The sequence below is a fragment of the Triticum urartu genome, chromosome 4, assembly GCF_003073215.2.
Source record: "Triticum urartu cultivar G1812 chromosome 4, Tu2.1, whole genome shotgun sequence".
Taxonomy (NCBI): domain Eukaryota; kingdom Viridiplantae; phylum Streptophyta; class Magnoliopsida; order Poales; family Poaceae; genus Triticum; species Triticum urartu.
The window spans coordinates 599,521,696-599,543,859 of NC_053025.1; the positions used below are offsets into that span (position 1 = coordinate 599,521,696).

Genomic DNA, 22,164 nt, shown 5'->3' on the forward strand with positions numbered 1-22,164 from the left:
GTGTGTTCCTCGTTTTTTCTGGGTTAAGAAAAGGCGAGTTCCTCGCAATAAGATCTACTACTATCTACTCCCTCCATTTCTAAATATTTATCTTTTTAGAGATTTTAAATGGACTATCACATACAGATATGTATATAGATATATCTTAGAGTGTAGATTCACTCATTTTGTTCACTTGTTGAAATATGTAGAAAGACAAATATTTAGGAATGGAGAAAGTATTATAATAATGAAAACCACGCAGCCAGACGGGCCGATGAATTCGGTCGGTCGGGCCAAGCCAGGTTAATCTTTTGAGAACAGCGAGCCCACTTAAGGCCACCGCCTCCCGTGCGCGCGCACGCTGGGAGGCATGGGCTTATTACGATGGGCCTGCCGCGGTGGTGAGCGTTAAACCCTCTCCCTCCCTCCTCCCTCCCTCTCGCAAAAACCCTAGCCGCCGCGAACCGCTCCGACGCCCCCCTCCCCACCCCCTCCTCTCCAACGCCGGCGGGCGGCGGCGCGCCATGGCGAGTTCCTGCTCCCTCCCTCCCTCGTCCCCGCCGCACGCCGGCGATTTCTCAGGCCGTAATAACCCCGTCCGTCCGTGTGTGTCTGTCTGTTTTTCCTCACCAGGAGCAGGAGCAGGCGACGTCGGTGGAGGTGGACTCCATCCTCTTCGGCTTCTACACCGACGACGAGGTCCGGCGGCTCAGCGTCAAGCGGCTCACCAGGTCCGAGCGCCTCGACGCCAAGATGTGCCCCGTGCCCGGCGGCCTGCTCGACCCCGCCATGGGCCCCGTCAACGCCAACGACACGTAAGCCAGCCTCCCCCCTTCTCCCCCTTGTCTCTTCTCCTTCCGGTGTTGCTAGACTAGATTGATGGATGATTCTGTGCCGTCCCGACTCCGAGCAGCTGCAAGACCTGCGCGCAGCAGCCCGGCAACTGCCCGGGCCACTTCGGCCACATCGAGCTCTCCAAGCCGCTCTTCAACCCGCTGCTCTTCGACACCCTCCGGGACCTCCTCCGCTCCACCTGCTTCACCTGCCGCAAGTTCCGCCTCAGCGCCCAGCTGGTAACGCCTCTCGTTGTCCATCCTGGCAGTGGTGATGTGATAATTCCCCTTCCATGGATTCATTGTATGATTTCGGGCCTTTCGTTGTCAGGTCGACAGGTACGCCCGTGAGCTTGAGCTGCTGGCGAGGGGCGATGTTGTCCAGGCCAAGAACTTGCAAGATTCCGCTGTTTCGGAGGAAAGCGTTGAAATGGACGAGGACGGTTCGGTTGATAAACCGGCGTCCCCTTCTGACCGAGGGAACAAAATCTGGACATCCATCCAGTTGAAAGAGGCCCATTCTATCTTCTCCAAGCTGATGAAAAAGCGGGTGAACAAGTGTGCAAACTGCGGCATGAAGAACCCGCCCATCAAATGCCAGATATATGGTTGGCTCACCATTCAGGTATGTCTCGAGCTGTACCACTGTCATTGTCTGAAAACCTGGACCTACTTCATCCTGCTTCTGCTTAAATATGTTGAATTTCAGTGTTCCTGAGTAAACCAGGTGTACTTACCTACCTTCTATATACAAACTAATAACGTTAGGCACATTAGGACAGAGGATAGGCCAAATTTTCCTATGAACTGCGGCTCTGTATATTGCTATTATTCCTCCTGTTCACTAGATGAAACCCAACAAGAACTACTCCAACCAAAAGGAATACAAAATTAAATAGAGAAGGCGAGAAAATTTCCGATTAAACCAATGAAAGCTAGACATAATCTTGTAGCTGTGCTTTTTCTCTTACTCTACCATTCTACAAGTTTGCTTGTTACTAACTACTCTGCATATCCTTGTTGGGGTTCTATATATACTTGCACTTGTTTTATCATCTTGGATGCCTTACATTGTGATCTCTAGGTTTCATAGTGCCTTGATCAACACTATTACTGCCCACCTCTACTTCATGTTTTGCATGTGTGATTTAATCCTTGATGTCATCATCTCACAGTCTTTATGTGTATAGCATTTTCTTGCATCATAGGTCCTCATTGTACGTGATTTGCAGGGTACAGATGGTTCTGCTGTAAGAAGAAAAGCAATCACCGATTATAATCTTGAAGGAGATGGCCATATTTCCAACCCAAATGGAACTGGTGTTTCTGGTCTTACGGATGATAGAGTTAAAGCATCAAGCAATCAAACAAAAGACCTTTCTGATGATAGGCCTCTCTTGGCTACAGAGGTTGCATTTTCATTTCCTTTTTGGTTTTGAAGTCACATTGAGATGCCTTGTGCATGTTCTACAGGCAGCATATGACTGAGTTCTTTCTTTTTGAACTGCGTCAGGTTGAATCTATTCTCAAAGACCTGTGGGAAAAGGAAGCCAGGTTCTGCATGTTACTATGCGACTTTCAGAAGAATTTATGTGTATCAGAAAAGAGGAGGGGCTATGAGATGTTTTTCTTGAAGAGTATGCTTGTGCCACCAAATAGATTCCGTCCCTCAACTAACTCTAGCCTTGGAGTAAGTAGACCATATAGTTGTACTAATTCACCGAGTCTTCTTCTAAACTAATCATGCTAATTTGTTTGGGTATAGATTATGGAACATCCACAAAATGTTATGCTAAGTAAAGTGCAAGAGGCCAATCTTGCGCTACAGCATGACAATCCTAATCACATGGATATTCTTACAAGATGGAGGGATCTGCAAACAAGTGTAAATTTATTTTACGATAGTAGTAAAGGCCTTGGTTAGTATGCTTTCTTTCCTTTAATGAATTAGACCATCCCTTTTTGTTCTGACACTCGACCAAAAAAAACCGCAAACATGTTACATGTATCTCTGGATTCCTCTACTTAGATAACTGGTTGAATCAAGTTTCGGAATGCTATACATGGTAGCTGTTACCAGTTTGTTCTCAGTTGTTTATATGCAGTCATATATGGCAATTCATGATAATATGGATTGGATTGCTTCTTGCTTCTACAATTTCGACCCTAATCAGATTATGCTCTTATAATTTGGTAGAGTTCTTTCTGCCTTGGAGTTTCTTGCCTCTATTCTCAACTAGATCACCTAGTTTCAGGGTTATATATATTAGTTAAGAACAGGAATTACGTAGCGCCAATAGAATTGAATTGTTATGTGCCCTTCTTATGGGCAGTGATTAATGTGAATGTAGTGCCCTTGCTTATTTGGCTGCATTGTTATGACCTACTCCCTCCGTTCCAAAATGTAGGATGTATTGATTTTTTCTAAAAGTCAAATCTTCTTATGTTGGACCAAGTTTATAGTAAAAATATATTAATACCTACAATACCAAATAAGTAAAATAGATTTCACGATGAATCCACTGATGCTGATTCGGTATTGTAGATGTTGATTCTTTTCTCAATAAGCTTGATCAAACATAAGGAGTTTGACTTTCCAAAAAATAGAACACATTATATTTTAAAACGGAGGGAGTATCAACTTAGGAAATGCTCAGAAATTTGTTTGTGCTTGCGTTGAAGAATTATGATGCACATGCAGATATATTTGTTGTCATTGATAATGTTTATGATTGTTTTTAGTAGAAGTCTTATGGTTACTATAGCATTGCCTTCACTAATGGGCTTGGTTTTACATGCATTTTATACATTTATCCCCACTAAGAAGTCTGACTCTTCCGAAATGTTTATGCTGGTGGCAGTAAAAAGCGATAAAGATGGTCATGGTGTACGGCAATTGGTGGATAAGAAAACCGGGATTGTTCGACAGAAAATAATGGGCAAAAGAGTTAATCATTCCTGCCGGACAGTTATATCTCCGGATCCGTTTTTGGCTGTTAACGAAATTGGCATTCCTCCTGCTGCTGCTTCAAAGCTGACTTATCCTGAGGTACTTTCATCATGGATTGACCTGCATTTTCTTCTGTATTGACATTTAATTAATATTTCTATGGTTATGTTTATGTTTGTGCTCTAAATATATTTGAAATATCCACCAGCCTTTTCTTTACCGCTGTAGACATGCTATCTTACTAGTGTTATCCTATCCAATAAAGCACATGACTCCTGGTAACTTTGTATCCTTTCTTCTTGAACAACATTGAAGTTGGATTGGTTGCTAGTTATTAAATAAGAGGTACTTTTTCTTATTGTTGAGTTAGCAGTTGCGTCCCACCTTTTTGGGAGATGCGGGGAAGAGAGAAGACACACCATTATACAGAAGATGTTTCTCTTTTTATGGATATATCTTAACCTGTATCCAAGCTGTTCTTTTGTTTTGTATGTAATTTACAGGATTCATCATGATATATTTTTTCGTGAGCAGAAAGTGACGCCCTGGAATGCCAAAAATCTACGAGGAGCTATACGTAATGGCGCCGAAATTCATCCTGGCGCGACACACTACAAGGTTAACAATAACCTGTATAAATTACAGGCTGACCATTCCAAACGTCATCCCACTGCTAAGACGTTGCTTGCTTCTAGAGGATCAATTTCTCAACCAGGGAAGGACCCTAGATGTGAATTTGAAAGCAAAGTTGTATATCGACATATTCAAGATGGTGACATTGTACTGGTCAACAGACAGGTATAAATATTTTGCTAGCATGCTTAACATTCCATTTTCTTCAGTAGCAATACTTGAAAACAAAGGAAAAACCTTCTTCAATCTCATTCCGTTGTTGTTTTAGCAAAGTGTGTTTTTTAATGTTGTTATTATTACTTCTTCGATGCAACTTTTTCCATGCAAATACACATTTATAATTTATTTGCAGCATTGTTGTAAAGAGGCAAACCCTCTGATCCAAAATACTTGAAGTTCTAGGTTTGTCATATTTTTCTATTTACTTGGTCAAATTAAATTGTTTGACTTAGGACAAACCTAGAACTTCCAACAATGGAATGGAGGGAGTATATGTAATTATGAGGTGCGGGCAGGCACCACATGCTAGTTTTTGTAGCTGTGTTAATTTCTTCATTCTTTTATGTACATAGAGCTAAACATACAAATCTATATTGGGTCTATGAGGTGCATGCAAAACTACGCTTTCATCTCATGGTTTTATTTAAAATTTAAGACGATATAAATACCAAGATCAACTGCAATTTTGCATACGACATAAGACCCATGACTTGTAGCCCTACTTGGCAGGCCAACTTCATAGTTTTGGCATTGCCAGTTTCAGGATGTGTTTCACTATAAAGTCAAAACATGAACATCACAATCTAATAGTGAACTTTTGGCTGGAGTTGCAACCACTCACCACTCTGCTGCCAATCATACTGCTTTAGGATTTTTGTGACAGCATTAACACTTAGCTTTTGTAGATGCAGCGAACTGTTAGTCTACATCCCTAATCCCTCTCTGCTTGTGATTTGAAGCCTACTCTTCACAAGCCCAGCATGATGGCCCATGTTGTTCGTGTGTTGCCTGGAGAGAAGACAATTCGAATGCACTATGCCAATTGCAGGTATTTGGAGATGTCCCTGTTATTTTCTTTTGCTTATATCAAATGATGAAATAATTTTGTTTCTTTTTAGTACATACAATGCCGATTTTGATGGGGATGAAATGAATGTGCACTTCCCGCAAGATGAAATATCTCGGGCTGAGGCCATCAACATTGTTGATGCAAATAAGCAGTACATTGGTCCAAGGAGTGGGGAGGCTGTCAGAGGTCTCATTCAGGTAACACTATGTATATGCAGATGTGTCTTTCACCATGTCAACTGTTGTATAGTCAGTTGCCACATGCATCTATTCTAACTAGCAAACTCGCCATGCCTGTGATATTGACAAGCAATAACAGTTGTTTCTGTATTTTTGTAGGACCACATTGTTGGTGCTGTTCTCCTGACAAAAGTGGACACATTCTTGAGCCGTGAGGAATACAGTCAGCTTGTCTATGGGTCTTGTGTGTCCTCAACTCGTGGTCCTTGTCAATCTGGTAAAAGGGTATCCATTGTGAATGATGATGACACATTGGAACTTCTTCCTCCAGCTTTTGTGAAGCCAGAGCGGTGGACGGGAAAACAGGTTAGATGTTTATACAAAGAAACATGTGTGACTGTTGGTCTTGATCTTGACATTGCTTTAAAGTCAGCTGCATTTTTGTTTTGTGTGCAGGTCATAACAACCATCTTGAACCATTTAACGAAAGGCCACCCACCATTTACTGTGGAGATGAAAGGGAAAATTTCAGTACAATATCTAACAGCTAAAGTACGCCATGTTGCTGAAGGAGAAAAACTTAGAGATCCTGAAGAACTAGTTTTATATATTCGCCATAATGAGCTCTTAAAGGGCATGATAGACAAGAACCAGTTCGGGAATCACGGGATAGTACATACAGTTCATGAACTCTATGGTGCAGATACAGCTGGAAGATTGCTCTCGATTTTCAGCCGCTTGTTTACATTGTTCTTGCAGGTAACTTTGAAAACATATTTTTTGTATCTTTTCACTATAGGTAGAGTGTCTGACTGCTAGGCTAGTAGTGATAGACAGTAGCACGGTCTACTCTTCCTTGAATTTGGTGCTACTAAAACAGTTGAACCAATTAAACACTCTAGACCTTAGACGTGCTTCTTGAATGTTTTGGCAAAAATGAAGCATTTTCTAGTCATCTTTAGTTACTCTTTTTTAGTTGGAAGACTGTATTCCTTTAATACTCATGAGTCATGACCAGCGTGATGGCTATCTGGAGCAAATAAAGAATTCCATTGATACTCTTCACCAGCATGCAGCACATATTGGCAATGCAACCAGATAATCTGCCTTGGAAATTCATCTAGACGTGCTATGTAGCAAATAAAGAAATGAAAAGGAAATCTAATCTGGATCTGCATACCGGACTACTTTGAATGGGCCAATCCACTGTTGAGTTGTCTATTTGAGTCATATAGCGCCGCAAGAGGCAAACTGAAGACGTTTAGTCCTGTGCTGAACCATATTGTCATTCCGCGGTAGATCATGTGAAAAACTTACCCAGCTGCCACAACAGCGTGATACAACTTACTTTTGTGTTGCCTAAGCAAATAGGCCGTAGTTATTTTGATTGAAATATACTCCCTCCGTTCCAAAATAGATGACTCAACTTTGTATAAAGTTAGTACAAAGTTGATTCATCTATTTTGGAACGGAGGGAGTAGTTGCCTATTTGTACCTAATTCTTTCTTTTGGCATATTGAAGCTTGTAACACCATACTATTAGAGCACTGTCCTATTATAATATGCTTTATTAAGCCCTGCTGTTTTTCCTTATAAAAATAGCATTGGTTCACTTGATGCTCAATCAGTCATCTGTTTTTTATAACTAGTGCTTGGACTAGTGAACCAGAAGATAATATAAGATAGGCGTTAATAGCTGTCGTTTCTACTGGAACATTATGTTTTCCTGTTCTCGCCTTTCAAATCATTTAATTAGCATTTACTAGCAAGTTAGTGAAATTATTTTATCATCGTGATATATCAGTCGATCTCTCTTGAAGCAATCTCGACCCAGTATAGGTTTGGGTAATTGGATTATGAAAATTGTTTTTACTCCACTATTCAGGTTGACAGTATAATTCTAGTGTTTGGATTTATTTAGGATGGCTTGGTGCTAATCAATCACTATGTTTTAGAAAAACAATGTACACATCACCCCTAACCTTTTGGAACTGGCTATTATATTTTGCTATTTGTGTTTCCAGTGGTGAGATGCTATCCTTGAACTGTAAAATATTGGTGATCTAAATGTTAGTATTACTCTTGTCATAATGGTAACTTGAAGTTGCATGCAAAAAGTGATGCAACACATATAGATGAATGTGCGCCAGTTTGGATGCTGGCAGACTATCTAGGGCAAGAGAGAAGGTGCAAGACAGTTTAAAATGCATGGCTGGAGCTTGGACATGAGCCGTGCAAGAAAACTAGTGCTAGGTTGTAGCTTAGCTAAAATTGAGCTATAAAGATCTGGATTTTTTAGAGCGTTAATGATGCTGTAGATATGAAAGTATTTTCTTTAAAAGAAATTTTGCCAGATCATGGTCTAAATCATAGAAGGAATGGAACAGAGCTCAAAAGTTGAGGTTTGGTCGTGGTTCTGTTCTTTGCGCCATCTGTGCAGAAGGGGAATAGAGGGAAAAATAATGTGATAATAGTACTGGTAGTGGCTCGCTGATGGTGTGAGTTGTTTGCTGGTGGGGTATCGGTGTAGCGGTTTATGCTCAGGTGGGTTACTTAACCGCTTTTACAAAGGTTGAGGGTGGAATTACTCGGTTTCAAATGTCAGGGGATTAAGTAGCCCTAGTGGCTAGTGCCAAAGGTCAGGAGTAATATGTACTTCCCTTTGTGTCTAAGCTGTGGCCTATTTGTTGTCACCTTTATTCCAAGTTGTTCTATTATTATGAATTTAACTTCCTTTGGTTTTGGCACACTGTCTTTGGGTTTTGTCTTGTTTCTTCACAGTACTTTTAGTTGCAATTATGTTACTGTTGGTCTAAGATACATTAAATTCTTGCAGTTTCATGGATTTACTTGTGGAATAGATGATCTGTTACTATCCCAAGAGTCAAATAATGAGAGGACGGATTTTTTGTCGAAAAGTGAGGAACACAGTGAAGAAGCCCATAAGAAATTTCTGTGCAAGAAAGATGTTGATACAGGTTTGTTCAATATTATCTGGACAGCAAATACTTTGTGTGCAAGCCACGAATTCATAATGATTTTGTAAATGATTATGAGGACAGCTAGTCTCTCTCATTGAGATGCTCTATGGGAGTATCAAATCCTCAATCCCATTGTTTAATGAGTAAAAATAGTTTTTTGCTTGGTTTTTGGGAACAGTAAGGGTCCCAACTGAAGGAAGTGAAGAAAATAATCACAGATCTTAAGGACCCAAATCATCTTGCGTTCACAAGATGCTAACTGACAAAATGGCAATTGCTCCCAAATAAACTAACAAAATAGCAATTCCTCCAAAATAACTGTCCTTTTCTTGAGATGTTACTAGTCCTGAAAACAGAAACCTTGTCAGTCTGTGAACAGTATCCTGAAGTCTGCATGAGGGGGGCACCTAGGTAGCTTTTGCTGTGGTACCTGCCTAATTTGCAGTTCTGGCGTTGCTGGGCTGCGTAACACTTTAAAGGGTGGCCAGGGCTGAGGTTGCAGTGGACCATCGAAGCATAGTGGTGCCGCGAAATAGAACATAGTGCCTTTTAGAATACTGACCGGATGTTTGGTGTGTGTTATCAAAATATTTCTCGTTCCTTTGCGGCATGTGACCAGTATTTAAAGAAAATCCTAGATCCATCTGCTTGCTGTCTGAGTTGCCACTTCCGCTTAGTACTTGCAACGAATAACAAATATTTCGACGTTGTAAGTTTTACCTGTGATGATTTGCATTTTTTGAAATTGCAACTTAGCTAAATGCAGCCGATGTGTGCGTGCTTGATTCACAACAGGCTGATTAGGGTTGGACAATTGTCCGGATACTGGTTAATATGTCACTGGCGGCGGGGCTCGTACTTGTCGCGAAGAGACCCTCACGCTTAACAACTTCTTATTTATTATTGCATGAACAAAAATGGATTGCATGCTAGTTAAGGATGACTCGATTTACCACAAGACACAAACTTTATCTTTTCTCCAATTAAAGTGGTCTCATTGTTTAATCAAAAACACTTTCCTACATACCTATGTGATTGTGTCTACCCAATAACCAATGTTGTCGGTATCAGGATTCTAATCAAAAGTACTTTTTATTGGATCGTAGTATTAGTTCTTAAAATATAACAAATTTATACATTACATAAATATAATTCTAATGGATTATCGACGTAGCTGTTTGGGAAAACATAAACATTCTATAGATTTCTTCTTAAAGGTTATTATGTTAGATGCGCTACCATTTACAAAGCATAGCCCATGATACACCCATGAACAAGAGAGCTCATCTTGTGGACAGCTGAGCAAGTGACTTACTTGAGAGACTTCTCTGCATCCCTTGTACCACATCCATCAAGGAACAAGGTATAAGTCAGTTTATTAGTTTCTTTGATCTGCAGCGACTACATCTAATCTGGGCTGGGCTACAAATGTGGGATCACATATAATCATATTTTTCTTGTGGTACTAGCAATTTTACAAGTCATATTGTGATACTTTTGTATTGTTTGCCTCTGGTGAAGTCATAAAATCGTAAGATGCTTCGATAATACTAATAGCCTACTTTCCATCTGTGGTATTAATGGGCTGGGCTACCTCTTTAGCCCACAACAGCAGCCTTTCTGTTTGTACTCAAATTGGAGCTGCAACCTTATTACATTTGCTATTTTTATGCAGATCTAGTGGAATTGCAAATGAACATCGAAAAGGTTGTTCGGAGAATAGGAGAATCTGCGAACGTTGCGTTGGATAAAGCAATGTTAAGCGAACTAAATGGGTTAACAACTAAGGTCAATAAGAACATGTTTCCCTATGGTCTACAAAAGCCCTTTCCTAAAAATTGTCTCACTCTTATGACTGCAACTGGAGCAAAAGGAGGCGATGTAAGTTTTCTTTCCAGGGTTGCTGAACAATGCAATATTCTGTATTGAACTCGAAATATATTGGATGACCTGGGAAAGTGAATTGTTTCATGGAAGATACAATTCTAAACTCGAAGCGTACCTACTTGGCCTAATATCCTGCCACTTCATTTCTCTTGCTAGGTTAATATGACACAAATCTCGTCATTGCTAGGCTCACAAGATTTAGAAGGAGCGCGTGTTCCACGAATGATATCTGGGAAGTCATTACCTTGCTTTCCACCATGGGATGGTTCTTCAAGAGCTGGTGGTTACGTCAGTGACAGATTTTTAACTGGTCTCCGCCCTCAAGAGTACTATTTCCATTGTATGGCTGGCAGAAATGGGTAAAGGTTTCTTTGCTCTTTCTAATACTTAAGAAACTACCTTTTTATGCATCAATGCATACACTTTCCCAGCGTTGTTTGACATTTATAGCTTTGTTTCTAAGCAGATGTTTTGTTTTTAAATGTATATCGATTTATATCAGGCATACTTGGCTGTTCGTATTTGTTAGAAGTGGAGACAAGTGAGTTGCACAAATGGTCTAATTACTTCCTATTATAAATCGTTCGCTTGTTTGCCCTTATTTGACATAGTATTGGAAACACACAAAACAATGTTACTTCCGCACAACATTGCACACTCTTTCTTGCATCAATCACTTCACAAACAATAATGTTGACATCTCAAAATCATACTTAAGTTCTGGCCTGGATCGGCGTGCCAAGCTTTTAAACTTGCTCCGTGGACATAAGTATTCTTGATGAACCAATGCTATTTGGATATGGAGTGGTTGATAAATTTGATAATATGTTGATGTGAAGCCCGTTGGAACACAAGAAATTTGATCTACCTCCAGTTATCGCCTTCTCTCGTGTGTTTGCAGCATCCCTGTTTAGTATTAACGAAGGAGAATTATTATTCTCTTGGTGGAAAAGAAAATATTTCTCATATAACAGTGATACTTTCATATCCTCAATTGGCAATCTCATCTCATCATTATAATCAGATATATCATCTCCTTAGAGCCATCCATTATTACATGTGCAGTGGCTTTTGTTGTTATGATGTTTAGCTTGTGTATGTTCATTGCAGGTTGATTGACACAGCAGTCAAAACATCTCGTAGTGGATATCTTCAGCGTTGTCTTATCAAAAGTCTCGAATCATTGTTCGTTTCATATGATCACTCTGTGCGTAATGTTGATGGATCAATCATACAATTCTGCTATGGAGAAGATGGAGTTGATGTCCATAAAAGTAGCTTTCTCAAAAAGTTTAAAGAACTCGCTGATGTAAGACATTCACATTCCCAACTATAAAACTACCCAAGTTAGACTTGTAGTATGCCTTGCTCTATGCATTTGTTTGATTGGACTGCTAATTGTTTGCAATTTGTTCCAAATCACAGAATAGAAAAGCTGTGTCTGACAGGCTTGCCAGGTACAAGGGTGAGCTTGATATCTACAATGGCGATCCCCTGTCATTCAAGTCCAAATACATTACTAAACTGCCTCAAGAGCTCACCAAAAGCGCAACAAATTTTCATAAAGAAAACAAGTGTTGCTGCCGCAAGCTTAAAAAGAAGTGTCGCTGCCGTTATAACATCAAGGAGGAGGAACTAATGAAGTTACTGAAAGTCAAGTACGTGGCTAGCCTTGTAGATCCTGGTGAAGCTGTTGGTGTGATCCTTGCTCAATCCTTAGGAGAACCTTCAACGCAGATGACGTAAGAGCATTTCTGCACATCTGTTTACATGAACTAGAACTATATTATGTGCATTACTTCAATATCGACTCCATTTTTTTTATTTGTTTCGGGGTATATTGCATTTCTTATCTGGGGACCCATTCAAAATTCTTGTATACATTTTTGTCATGCCCTGCAGACTCAACACTTTCCATCTTGCTGGAAGAGGGGACATGAATGTCACACTTGGGATGCCTCGCATACAGGAAATCCTAATGAAAGCATCAGCTAACATTGGCACGCCTTATATGAAGTGCCCTGTGCATGAAGGCAAGAAGAGGTGAGATTTATTTGTTTTTATTTTAAAGATGTGATATCAACTTTCCTCTATAAAAAGTAAACAAGAATTTCAACAAGATACTTGCACTAATTCTCTACATGTGGATATTTAGGAAGGATGCTGCACGTCTGGCCGAAAAACTAAGGGGTGTTACGTTGGCTGATGTTGTGGAAGGAATTGAAGTATGCACAGTTCCTTTTCACAACAGTAATGGGCATATTTCGAGTCTCTATAAGTTGCATCTAAAACTATTCTCACCAGACTGTTACCCTCCTGAGTCGGAACTTACAGTAGATGAGTGTCAAGCATCCTTGAGAACTGTGTTTGTTGATGCAATGGAATATGCAATCGAAAAACACCTAAATTTGCTACACAAAGTTAGTGGAATCCAGGAAACAAGGGTAAAGGACACTGAGAGTTTACCATCAGAAGGTCCTGAAGAATCCGAGGGCAGACCTACCGACGGTGACGAGTCTGATGCGAGTGATGGTGACGATGAAAATGAGGATGACTTGGGAGCTGATGCAGAAAAGAGGAAACGACAAGAGAATGATGAGATGGAGTATGAGGATGATATTGAAAATGAAGATGGCATGAACAGTGACCCTGATGAAGAGACAAAACATGAACTTGATAATGAGGATGATCCAGCTGAGTCTGGTGTTGAATCAGAAGAGAATGACGAAGGACATTTGTCAGATTCCAGTAACAAGACTGCAAAATTAGAAGGCGGGCTGGCAGCTACTAAACTCAAGAAAAAGAGAAATGAAACGGTGGAAAACTTGAAGGAGCAGAAGCAGGCACAAATAACCCAGAAACGCAGCAAAAAGTTAAAGCTGACTGTTCATGTTGAAAGCGCAGATTTGAATTTTGAGGTTCACTACATCTTGCACAAGGAACCACATATTTTACTATCCCAGGTACCTCATCATAAACAGAACACTATATGTTTGCTTTTCTTTCAGATGGTAGTAATTGAATACGACATAAGTTATTTTTTTTTGTTAGTTCCTCTCTGAACATGTGTTGATCTGCCTATACTATGAATCCATGGGGAACTTGTATCATGCCCACCGTATGCTTATGGTCTAAACTTTTCTCGTGCTGTTCAATTGTGTCACGGCAAGCACTGCTGCTGACATCTTGTAAGTTTAGTTGTACATTGTTCCAATGAGTAATGGCATTGCAGTAATCCATCTATGTGTCTTAGAAGTGATACATGCATTTGATTAGGATCATGTTATGTTTTGGATTTAGAAGTTTGTAGGCAATTTAAATCAGTATTTGAGAAAGTTAGTCGGACCAGGCTTTCTGCGAGTCTATGGGATTTATAAAACTTTGGGCATAAGAAAATCTGATAGAAGATGCCTTTAATTTTGCTTTTCCAGATTGCCCAGAAGACATTGAGGTCCCTATTTGTCAGTGGATCCCATAACAAAAACATAGGTCTATGTAATGTTATTTGGCCAGAGAAGAAAAAGAAAGGTGAAACTGAAACCAAGCAAAAAGAGACAGAGAGGGAAGAAGCCTATCGAGGGCTGCAAACGTCAGGACTGGACTTTGAGGTATTCTGGGATCTGCAGGACTTCTTGAACGTCCGCAAGCTTACATCTAACGACATACATGCTATGTTGAGGACATACGGGGTGGAGGCTGCGAGGGCCACCATCATTAACGAGGTGAAGGCCGTATTTGAGCCCTTTGGCATCAAGGTAGACCCGAGGCACCTGAGCCTAGCGGCTGATTACATGACCTCGGGAGGCTCCTACCGACCGATGAACAGCCTCGGGATGGCCCGGTTCTGCACGTCGCCGTTTGGCAAGATGAGCTTCGAGCAGGCCACGAGGTTCATCATGGAGGCGGCCTACCATGGGGAGGTGGACAACCTCACGGGCCCTTCGGCGACCGTGTCCCTGGGGAAACCGGCCAAGACCGGGACCGGTGCCTTCGGGCTGATGCAGAATATCACCCTGGAGGAGCGGGCGGTGATGTAAGAGCGCCCTACTCGGACCTTGCTTTGTCATAGATCACAAGAATCTGTTGCTGCGTGTCCAGCCATCACTCGTGTGTTTTGAAGGAATTAGTCATGTGAATAACATTTTTGTGCTTGCTAAGAGCAAAGCGATGTGATTCTCACCTCTTTGTGTATCTACTACTCCCTCCGTAAACTAATATAAGAGTGTTAGAATACTAAAGTAGTGATCTAAATGCTCTTATAGTAGTTTACAGAGGGAGTACTTTACTACTCATGTAGCTTAACTTTCTATCTATTTGATACTCCCTCTATTCCATAATGTAGTGTTTCCTCTATCTACGTGCTTCAACTTTAACCGTAAATTCAACTACCAAGATCGATTGCGTCGGGAGCAAAAATTATATCAGTGAATTCGTATTCGAAAAAAGTTTTCAATTATATAATTTTTTCTTCCGTCGCAGTTGGTCTCATTGGTTAAATTTATGGTCAAAGTTGGATCTTGGGAAGCGTGGGTGCATTATATTTTGGAATGGAGGGAGTATGATAGATGCATCCGTTGCATTGCAGTTAGTTTAATTTTCTTTCTACCTTTGGTCTTCGACCTGGACGCTTTAACTGAATTCATGGTCGTCTCGTCGTTCAATAGTACAAAGCAAGCTGTTTGAAACGTCTTATAAAACAAACGGAGGGAGTAGCTGTTTTACCCTTTTCTTTGGTGCGCACATCTACTCAGTACATGCTTATGTAGTTTTACGACAGTAAGTGGTCCAGATCTGATCTCTTATTTGTTACTCCTTTCGTTTCTAAATATTTGTCTTTCCAGAGATTTTAACAAATGACTACATACGGAGCAAAATGAGTGAATCTACATTTTATACATCTGTACATGATAGTTCATTTGAAATCTTTAAAAGACAAATATTTAGGAATCGGAGGGAGTATTAGCTACTTTTATTATGGGGCGGAGGAAGTATGTACTACCAGCCATTGTCGTCAGCTCTTGGCAGCCTATCATATCATAGCCTTGCACCCACACCTCGTAGACCTGCAGTTATTCGCCCCTACTACCATGCAAAATTTCTTATATAAGTCCTCGTGTGTGTGTGTGCGTATCATTTTGTGCACAGCGAGATGCATGTTAACCATACCACACAACCACAAACAATCTCCCTTTCGGAGCCTGCTCTTTGCATATCTGATTCCAAAGCCAGGTCCCCATGAATAAAATTCGTAGTACAAGTAACAAGCCTCTTGTAGTGAGTCAAATGTTGTACCAATAGCTGGATTAACCATGACTTCATTATTATTCACATGCACTCAATATTCTGGTGCATATATGTACAAAACTGGGGAGATGAGATTTCAAAAATGTCAACTGTGAACACATTCCTCCAGTTATGCTGCTTGCACACCGCTATCCAGCAAGGTGCTTATTAACCGGCCAACCATACAACAATGACACATTTCGACGAAAGCCCCTTCCACGCATTGACGAGGAACATGACGGATGATTGACACGCTCCCGACACTTATTTCTTGTCTGGGATCTTCTCCAGGAGCTCCTCAAGGACCTGGAACAGATCGCCAACGATCCCGTAATCCGCGACCTGTGCAGCAGAAACAAAAACCAGGGCGGGATCAATAACAGCGGTCGATATTTGGGGTTCGATGCTCCAAGCTCAGTCTGCAGGGGGAGCGGAGTTGAACCTGAAAGATTGGGGCGTCCATATCTTTGTTGACCGCCACGATGTACTTGGAATCTCTCATCCCCGCCAAGTGTTGTATCGCCCCTGAAACCCCGAAAGCAATGTAGACCTCAGGCGCAACGATCTTCCCGGTCTGCCCAACCTGCGGAGAAATCAGGGCGTTAAGATGATACATCAGATGGTAACCGACGGGAGGGATTGTATACCGAGTACATAAGCTAGGGACAAGATCAGAACATGAATCATTTAGTTGCCAGTATTTGGTTATGCCACTCTGATAGACTCGAGGAGCTTACTTGTAGTTCATTTGGCACATATCCTGCATCGACGGCAGCTCTGGTCGCACCCACTACACAAGGGGGAAAAAACGTAAAACCGTGTGCACAGGAATGGATTTTACACGAGGCCTGGCTTTCACAGGTTCAGTGTCACCTAGGTTCAATGGACAATCAAGTAAAAGCGCAAACCTGCGGCGCCAAGTTTCTCTGCCAGCTGCTCCAACAATTTGAAATTCTCGGCGCTCTTCAAACCTCTGCCTCCAGTGACTACCACGCGTGCATTTGCCAGGTCTGGCCGTTCTGTATCTTGGGATGTAAGATTCACCCATGAAGATTTCCTTGAGCTAGCTGCACACCGAAGGAAAGAGTTTAACAAATACGTGGCATCATTTATAGATCCGTAAAAGCATGTTTTGTAACAATAAATACAACCCGCAGATGCACGCACACACCAGTGACACTACCACCCACACACCCAAGCATGAGCGCCTGCTCAAGACTGAACTATGGACCGTAAACCATAATAAGTGCTTGGAAATGGAAATCTAGTAATACTCAAATCAGACCTTGAACTTTTTATTGCAGAAGTCAGAATATCGTCTTAATAGATCCAAGGTCCAAGAAAGGTAATGCAGAATTAACAATAACAACTCTATAAATAAAAAAAGGGTGTTGATAATAAAAGAATATGGCGAGGAAACTATACAAACCTTCACTGAGGAAAGAGAGATCAACCTGGGTTATAGGCGCAACTTTAGTTTCTGACATAGACTCGGCAGCTGGAGAAAATGATGTTGATCTAATACTCATCATACAAGGAGACTCCCCAGTATATCGTACAGTGCAGAGTGCATTTCCAGCATAGATTGGCCTTAAAAAAGAGTATGTATTAATCAAAATATGATATATATCATCGAGTTGGCTATGCTAAAACATCAAGGCATATGATGATTACCCTACGAATAAAAGCAAAGGTTGCTGTCCATCTTGTATTGTTGATGAATCACTACTGATAAAACAATACAAAACAGTGGAGTGGAGTATCGTACCTCACAAAGACCCGGGGCTCAGAGATTGCAGTGACGTCCGTGACAGGGGAGACATCTAGAAGAGCCGCGGCGCGTGGAAGCAAATTCTTCCCGAACGATGTCGAAGAGGCTATAACATGAGAGTATCCCCCTTTCTGCTGCACGGAGCGGAGCAGCTCGGCCCAAGGCTCGGCTAAAGGATGTGCAAATATGTCTGAATCTGCAACAAGAACCTGCAACGCAAGAGAGCCGACAGATAAACAAATGAACATCTGCTTCCTTTCTCGCCAAGTTCTCTTCACCCTCTCAGAAGTCAGAACTGAAATGGCAAAAGAAAAAGAAAGATGCAGTTATGCAAACACAGATACTAGCTGACTAGTCAGTAAGTAACAATACCTCATTGACCAATGGGTGGCTAGATGCAGCATGCTCGGCAGCCTTATGCAGAGTCGGTCCGGATCCACCGAGGAGAAGAGACACCTTATTCTCTTTGGCGATGGCCTCGGCGGCCGCCAGTGCGCTCAGAGACGAGGGCTTCACGAGCCCGCCTTCGTGCTCCGCTATGATCAGTGTGCTCACCTAGCAAGAAGGAGAACACCAGAGTCAAGCTGCGAGGGTCGTGGCCTGCGGCGGCGGATCCACCATGCAGGAGACACAGGGCAAACTAACGTTTTTTTAGGTGATGATGATGCTGAGGCAAGACTGAAATTCAATAATAATTCAGCAGAAGTAATGGCATAAGGTAGCTTCCACTCAGGTGATACAGACACAGAATGCAGCATTAGGAAGAGGCCGTAGCAGGCATGTACAGGATGGATACGAAGGAAATGAATTCATAGGATAGGACCCTGAACCTAGCACAGGTGAGGCAATAGCCTGAACCCAATCCAATCCAAGGAGGAGTGGAATGAATTGTACCACCACTGAACTCTGGTAATTCCATTCGCGTGTGAAAATCTTTACAAGATCAAGACGCAAATTCTTCTTCCTTTACTTATAGCATTCCCACGCTACTCTGGAGCGGAGTAGGCAGTCATGGAACTGAAACTGTCCGAGAAAGACAGAGAGACAGAGTTGGTTCGCCCCTCCTCCCCTCGCCTCGCCGCGGTCGTCGGGCTGGTCCGGCTGGCCACCACCACCACCACCACCGGTGCGTCCGTCATCGCCACGGTCGCCGGCTCTCGGACGGGGACGAGGCTCTACCTCGGAACCGGATCGGATCGAACGCGCGCGTAGGGAGGGGAGAAGGGGGAAAGGGGACTCACGAGCCTACGCAGCGTCCTCTCTGCCGCGCCGCCGGCGCCGGCTCTTCCCCGCCGGAGCGCTCCCGCCACCACCGCCGCCGCCATGAGCCTCCTCTCTCTCTCGCTCTCTCTCTCTCTCTCTCTCTCTCTCTCTCTCTCTCTCTCTCTGAGAAACGGGGCAATGCAGTGAGCAGAGATGTGCTCCGGGGGTGGAGTAGAAGAGTAGAGAGACGTCAAGCAACGGACTAACCAATCTGCGCACGTGTGCATCGCGGTCCAGATTTTACTGCCACGTCAGCCTACATATCTGATCCATTTCTGCATGGCTAATGGAAAATGGAAAAGCATCTCTCCGCGCACTCTGCAAAAGCTTCGAATGCACTTGTCTGTTTTAAAGAAAATGCATTCCAACTATGATATGCATTTCATTCATTTATTTATTTATTTATACCCGGTCATAATTTGGTATTTTGGAAATGCAATTGATGAATTTCAATGGTATTCCCACTTTCCAACGGTTTTTACTAGCACTTCTTTTCGCATAGGGTTCTCCAGAATCAAGATTCTCGAAAACTGCCCATAAAATTTGGTTCAGTTTTTTTGTAAGGGCATCTCCAACATCAATCCTTAAATCGCCTGCATATGTCTGGACCGCGTGGTCCGAACGTGTTGTGTCATCTAATGTTGGTCTGTATCGGTCTGTATAGCGGTCTGGACGCACTTTTTGCCACAATTCAGAGACAAACATGGGGGTCTTTGCGGGCGTACGGACAACACCCAGGCCCGCTTCTGACCCATCCCAAGATCCTCCTCACTCGCACGCACGCGTTCCTGCCACACGTGTGGCATGAAGTAACATGGTCCAAACGTCTCCTTTACCACCTATATTGCCACATCAAACAGGTGACATAAGCGAAATCTTTTTGGTTTCTCAGACTTAAAAATGTTTTATCTCTTAAGTAAAAGTTTCGTTTAAAAATCCGTCTCGATAAAATCTTCACAATTACATCTCATATTGATATGTTTCGATGACTTTTTTGTGCCAAATGTTGCCATGATATTTACACTATCATTGCCATAGAGTTTACACTAAAGTCGCCATGATATATTTCATCTATTTTTTTCTTCTAGATTTAAAACTACCGTTGTATTTTTAACTACTTTCCATGGCCAATTTTATTAATTGACCGTGGCAATTTTGGGTAATTAACCACGACAAATTTAATTCATGGGTCATGGCATTTTTTAGTAATTCGTCATGCCAAATTTAGTTTATAGACCGTGGCAATTTTATTATTTGTGACCATGAAAATTATTTTTTGTGACGCACCGACCCGCTCAAGCTTCGCCGCCGCAGACCTCCTGTCTCCAGCCTCAACTCTGGCCGTTGCATCGCCCTGAATAGACCAGAAACTTGCGGCGCCATTCTGCTTCCCTGACGATCTCGGTAAGCTTCTTTTCCCTGGTCATAGATCTGTTACTAGGGTTTTGTTGGTGTTCGTCGGAGTTCATGGATGTTTGTCACTGCCCTCCTTTCCTTTTTGTCCTAGATCCATAGATTAGACCCAAAAAAGCCAAGAAATCTTGTGCGGCCGCAGTTTCCGTGCCTATTAAAACATTAGAACATATCCCTACTGCGCCAGATTGCTTCTAGGGCTCCTCTGCTCTTCCTCCGTTATTTTGCAGATGAATTTATCTCCCTTTTTTTGAAAATGGTAGATCCAAATTTATACCGTCAATCTGCGGAACTTGTTTGTCCTGACACTTAGCAAATTACATCCTTGGTAGATCTTGAATGCCTCTAATCATGGCGGCTTACACCGCCGGTTTAGCTGGCTTATCCATATATCATTAGCCCTTGTTTAAGCCGCCGTGATAAACATGCACTGTAAACTTTAACTTGCAATCCCACCAACTAATTTAAGCCAGTGAATTGTTTTCTTTTAGGTTGCACTTTCACCATGCCGCCAAAGACGATGACAACTTGCAACTGGGTCCCTTCCATAGTCACCGAGAGCACTCTGAAAGATTTTTGTCACCGTTGGGTATTTACCTGAAACAAATGTCATGTCTTATCGTGCTCCTGACCCGGACGAAGAAAGACCGCAACCAAAGGACGGTGAGATCATTGTCTTCACCGACCATATGAACCGGGGCTTTACGCCGTCTGGCTCAAAATTCTTTAGAGATATCCTGCATTTCTTCAAGCTTCATCCACAGGATATTGGACCCAATTCCATATCCAACATCTGTAACTTCCAAGTTTTCTGTGAAGTTTATCTACAAGAAGAACCCACTGTTGAGTTCTTTAGAGAATACTTTTATTCAAACCGCCAGAATGAATACACCAACGGTCCCAGCTTGGAGCTTGGCGGGATCTCAATTCAGCGCGACGAGATGCCATCTTCCCTATAATAGTTTTACCGAGCCATCCTAAGGACTAGAATCAAACATGGTTCTATTGCCAGGACACCTCACCGTCTGATGAAAAACCGATGTCGGGTTACCGTGCAGAGCGTCTTGACACCACCTACAACCTCCCTGATAAACTGACTGTCGTCGAACGCAAGAAACTTATGCCAAAGATCAAAAAGGTTCAAGCTTTGCTGGGAAACGACTTAACTGGTGTTGACTTAGTCCGCTGCTGGGTCGCATGGCAGATCATCCCTCTAAGCCGCCGACCCGGCTTGATGTGTAATTATACCCTCTGCGCCATAGTCCTCTACGTTTGACCAAAGAGGCCATCGTTGAAATGGCGAGCACTCTTGTTAACAATAAATATGAAGATTGCAGCATCGTGGGTTTAAATCCTTTCTGCAAGCTTAACCCGGCTCCAGAGGTAAATCCTTTTAACTTCTTCTCCCTCAGCAGTTAAGTATTTGAACATATTTCAACATGTTATCCTTTCCCAGGCCAAATCTGATTTTTGGAAAGACAAATATGACCACGAGGCTGCCAAAAAAGCTAAAGCTGCTATGATAGCCGCCAAGAAGACCAACAGAAAATCTAGGAAGAAACAAACCGCTTCTGAATTACTCAAGCTGGACGACACCTCTGAGTCGGAGGTAGCTCTTGATTCTCTTGGTCAGTTTTTAACAACCTTATTGACACTGACTATTATCAGGGTGACACGGGAACCAGCCATGCAGTCGAAGACGAGCTAACTATTATTTCCTCCGCCTCAGAACCTTTACCAAGACAGAAACCTCAGCAGGTAATCCGGAAAGTAAGGTTTTCACACCCCTTGGCTTATTTAGATCCTCATTTTCTTTTGAAACGACAGCAACATGAGAGCCGCTGCCAGAGCCGGACCGGCGGAGATAACAATTTACTCTCTGGTTTACCAAAGACTCATCGGAAACGTCAAAATGAGGTT

At 42.2% G+C, this 22,164-nt stretch overlaps 2 protein-coding genes across 4 annotated transcripts; one reads left to right on the forward strand and one right to left on the reverse strand.

Annotated features, from left to right (window-relative positions):
- Positions 1 to 363: 363 nt before the first annotated feature.
- LOC125553033 (DNA-directed RNA polymerase I subunit 1) lies at positions 364 to 14,695 on the forward strand. 2 transcript variants are annotated; one of them, XM_048716777.1, is made up of 22 exons: positions 364 to 509; positions 616 to 797; positions 896 to 1,055; positions 1,147 to 1,440; positions 2,048 to 2,224; positions 2,329 to 2,505; positions 2,581 to 2,734; positions 3,677 to 3,864; positions 4,300 to 4,563; positions 5,358 to 5,446; positions 5,517 to 5,664; positions 5,806 to 6,012; positions 6,103 to 6,405; positions 8,483 to 8,624; positions 10,303 to 10,508; positions 10,671 to 10,873; positions 11,625 to 11,823; positions 11,940 to 12,256; positions 12,417 to 12,557; positions 12,670 to 13,477; positions 13,566 to 13,691; positions 13,946 to 14,058. In XM_048716777.1, exons 1-21 carry the CDS (start codon positions 507 to 509, stop codon positions 13,647 to 13,649), a joined length of 4,446 nt encoding a protein of 1,481 aa, XP_048572734.1. In that variant the 5' UTR covers positions 364 to 506; the 3' UTR covers positions 13,650 to 13,691; positions 13,946 to 14,058. The 2 variants fall into 2 exon arrangements, with proteins under 2 accessions (XP_048572734.1, XP_048572733.1); XM_048716776.1 differs by lacking the exon at positions 13,566 to 13,691 and having other exon boundaries at positions 365 to 509; positions 13,946 to 14,695.
- A 1,105-nt stretch (positions 14,696 to 15,800) lies between these two features.
- LOC125553034 (electron transfer flavoprotein subunit alpha, mitochondrial) lies at positions 15,801 to 18,985 on the reverse strand. Of its 2 annotated transcripts, XM_048716779.1 has the most exons (9): positions 18,944 to 18,962; positions 18,810 to 18,911; positions 17,941 to 18,123; positions 17,566 to 17,777; positions 17,227 to 17,387; positions 16,706 to 16,864; positions 16,535 to 16,587; positions 16,240 to 16,380; positions 15,801 to 16,139 (listed from the first exon to the last, which is right to left on the reverse strand). In XM_048716779.1, exons 2-9 carry the CDS (start codon positions 18,891 to 18,893, stop codon positions 16,062 to 16,064), a joined length of 1,071 nt encoding a protein of 356 aa, XP_048572736.1. In that variant the 5' UTR covers positions 18,894 to 18,911; positions 18,944 to 18,962; the 3' UTR covers positions 15,801 to 16,061. The 2 variants fall into 2 exon arrangements, with proteins under 2 accessions (XP_048572736.1, XP_048572735.1); XM_048716778.1 differs by having other exon boundaries at positions 18,810 to 18,985.
- Positions 18,986 to 22,164: the final 3,179 nt, after the last annotated feature.

What these genes read in the sequence shown, in the direction of transcription:
- LOC125553033 (XM_048716776.1), top strand. An exon ending in ATGCACTATGCCAATTGCAG is followed by an intron (nt 5,447 to 5,516) that starts GTATTTGGAGAT and finishes GTTTCTTTTTAG; the next exon opens with TACATACAATGCCGATTTTG. An exon ending in AGTTTAAAGAACTCGCTGAT is followed by an intron (nt 11,824 to 11,939) that starts GTAAGACATTCA and finishes TCCAAATCACAG; the next exon opens with AATAGAAAAGCTGTGTCTGA.
- LOC125553034 (XM_048716778.1), bottom strand. Translation starts at nt 18,893, where the DNA reads ATGGCGGCGGCGGTGGTGGCGGGAGCGCTCCGGCGGGGAAGAGCCGGC. An exon ending in GAGCCCCGGGTCTTTGTGAG is followed by an intron (nt 17,388 to 17,565) that starts GTACGATACTCC and finishes CTCTTTTTTAAG; the next exon opens with GCCAATCTATGCTGGAAATG. An exon ending in TCTCTCTTTCCTCAGTGAAG is followed by an intron (nt 16,865 to 17,226) that starts GTTTGTATAGTT and finishes TTCGGTGTGCAG; the next exon opens with CTAGCTCAAGGAAATCTTCA.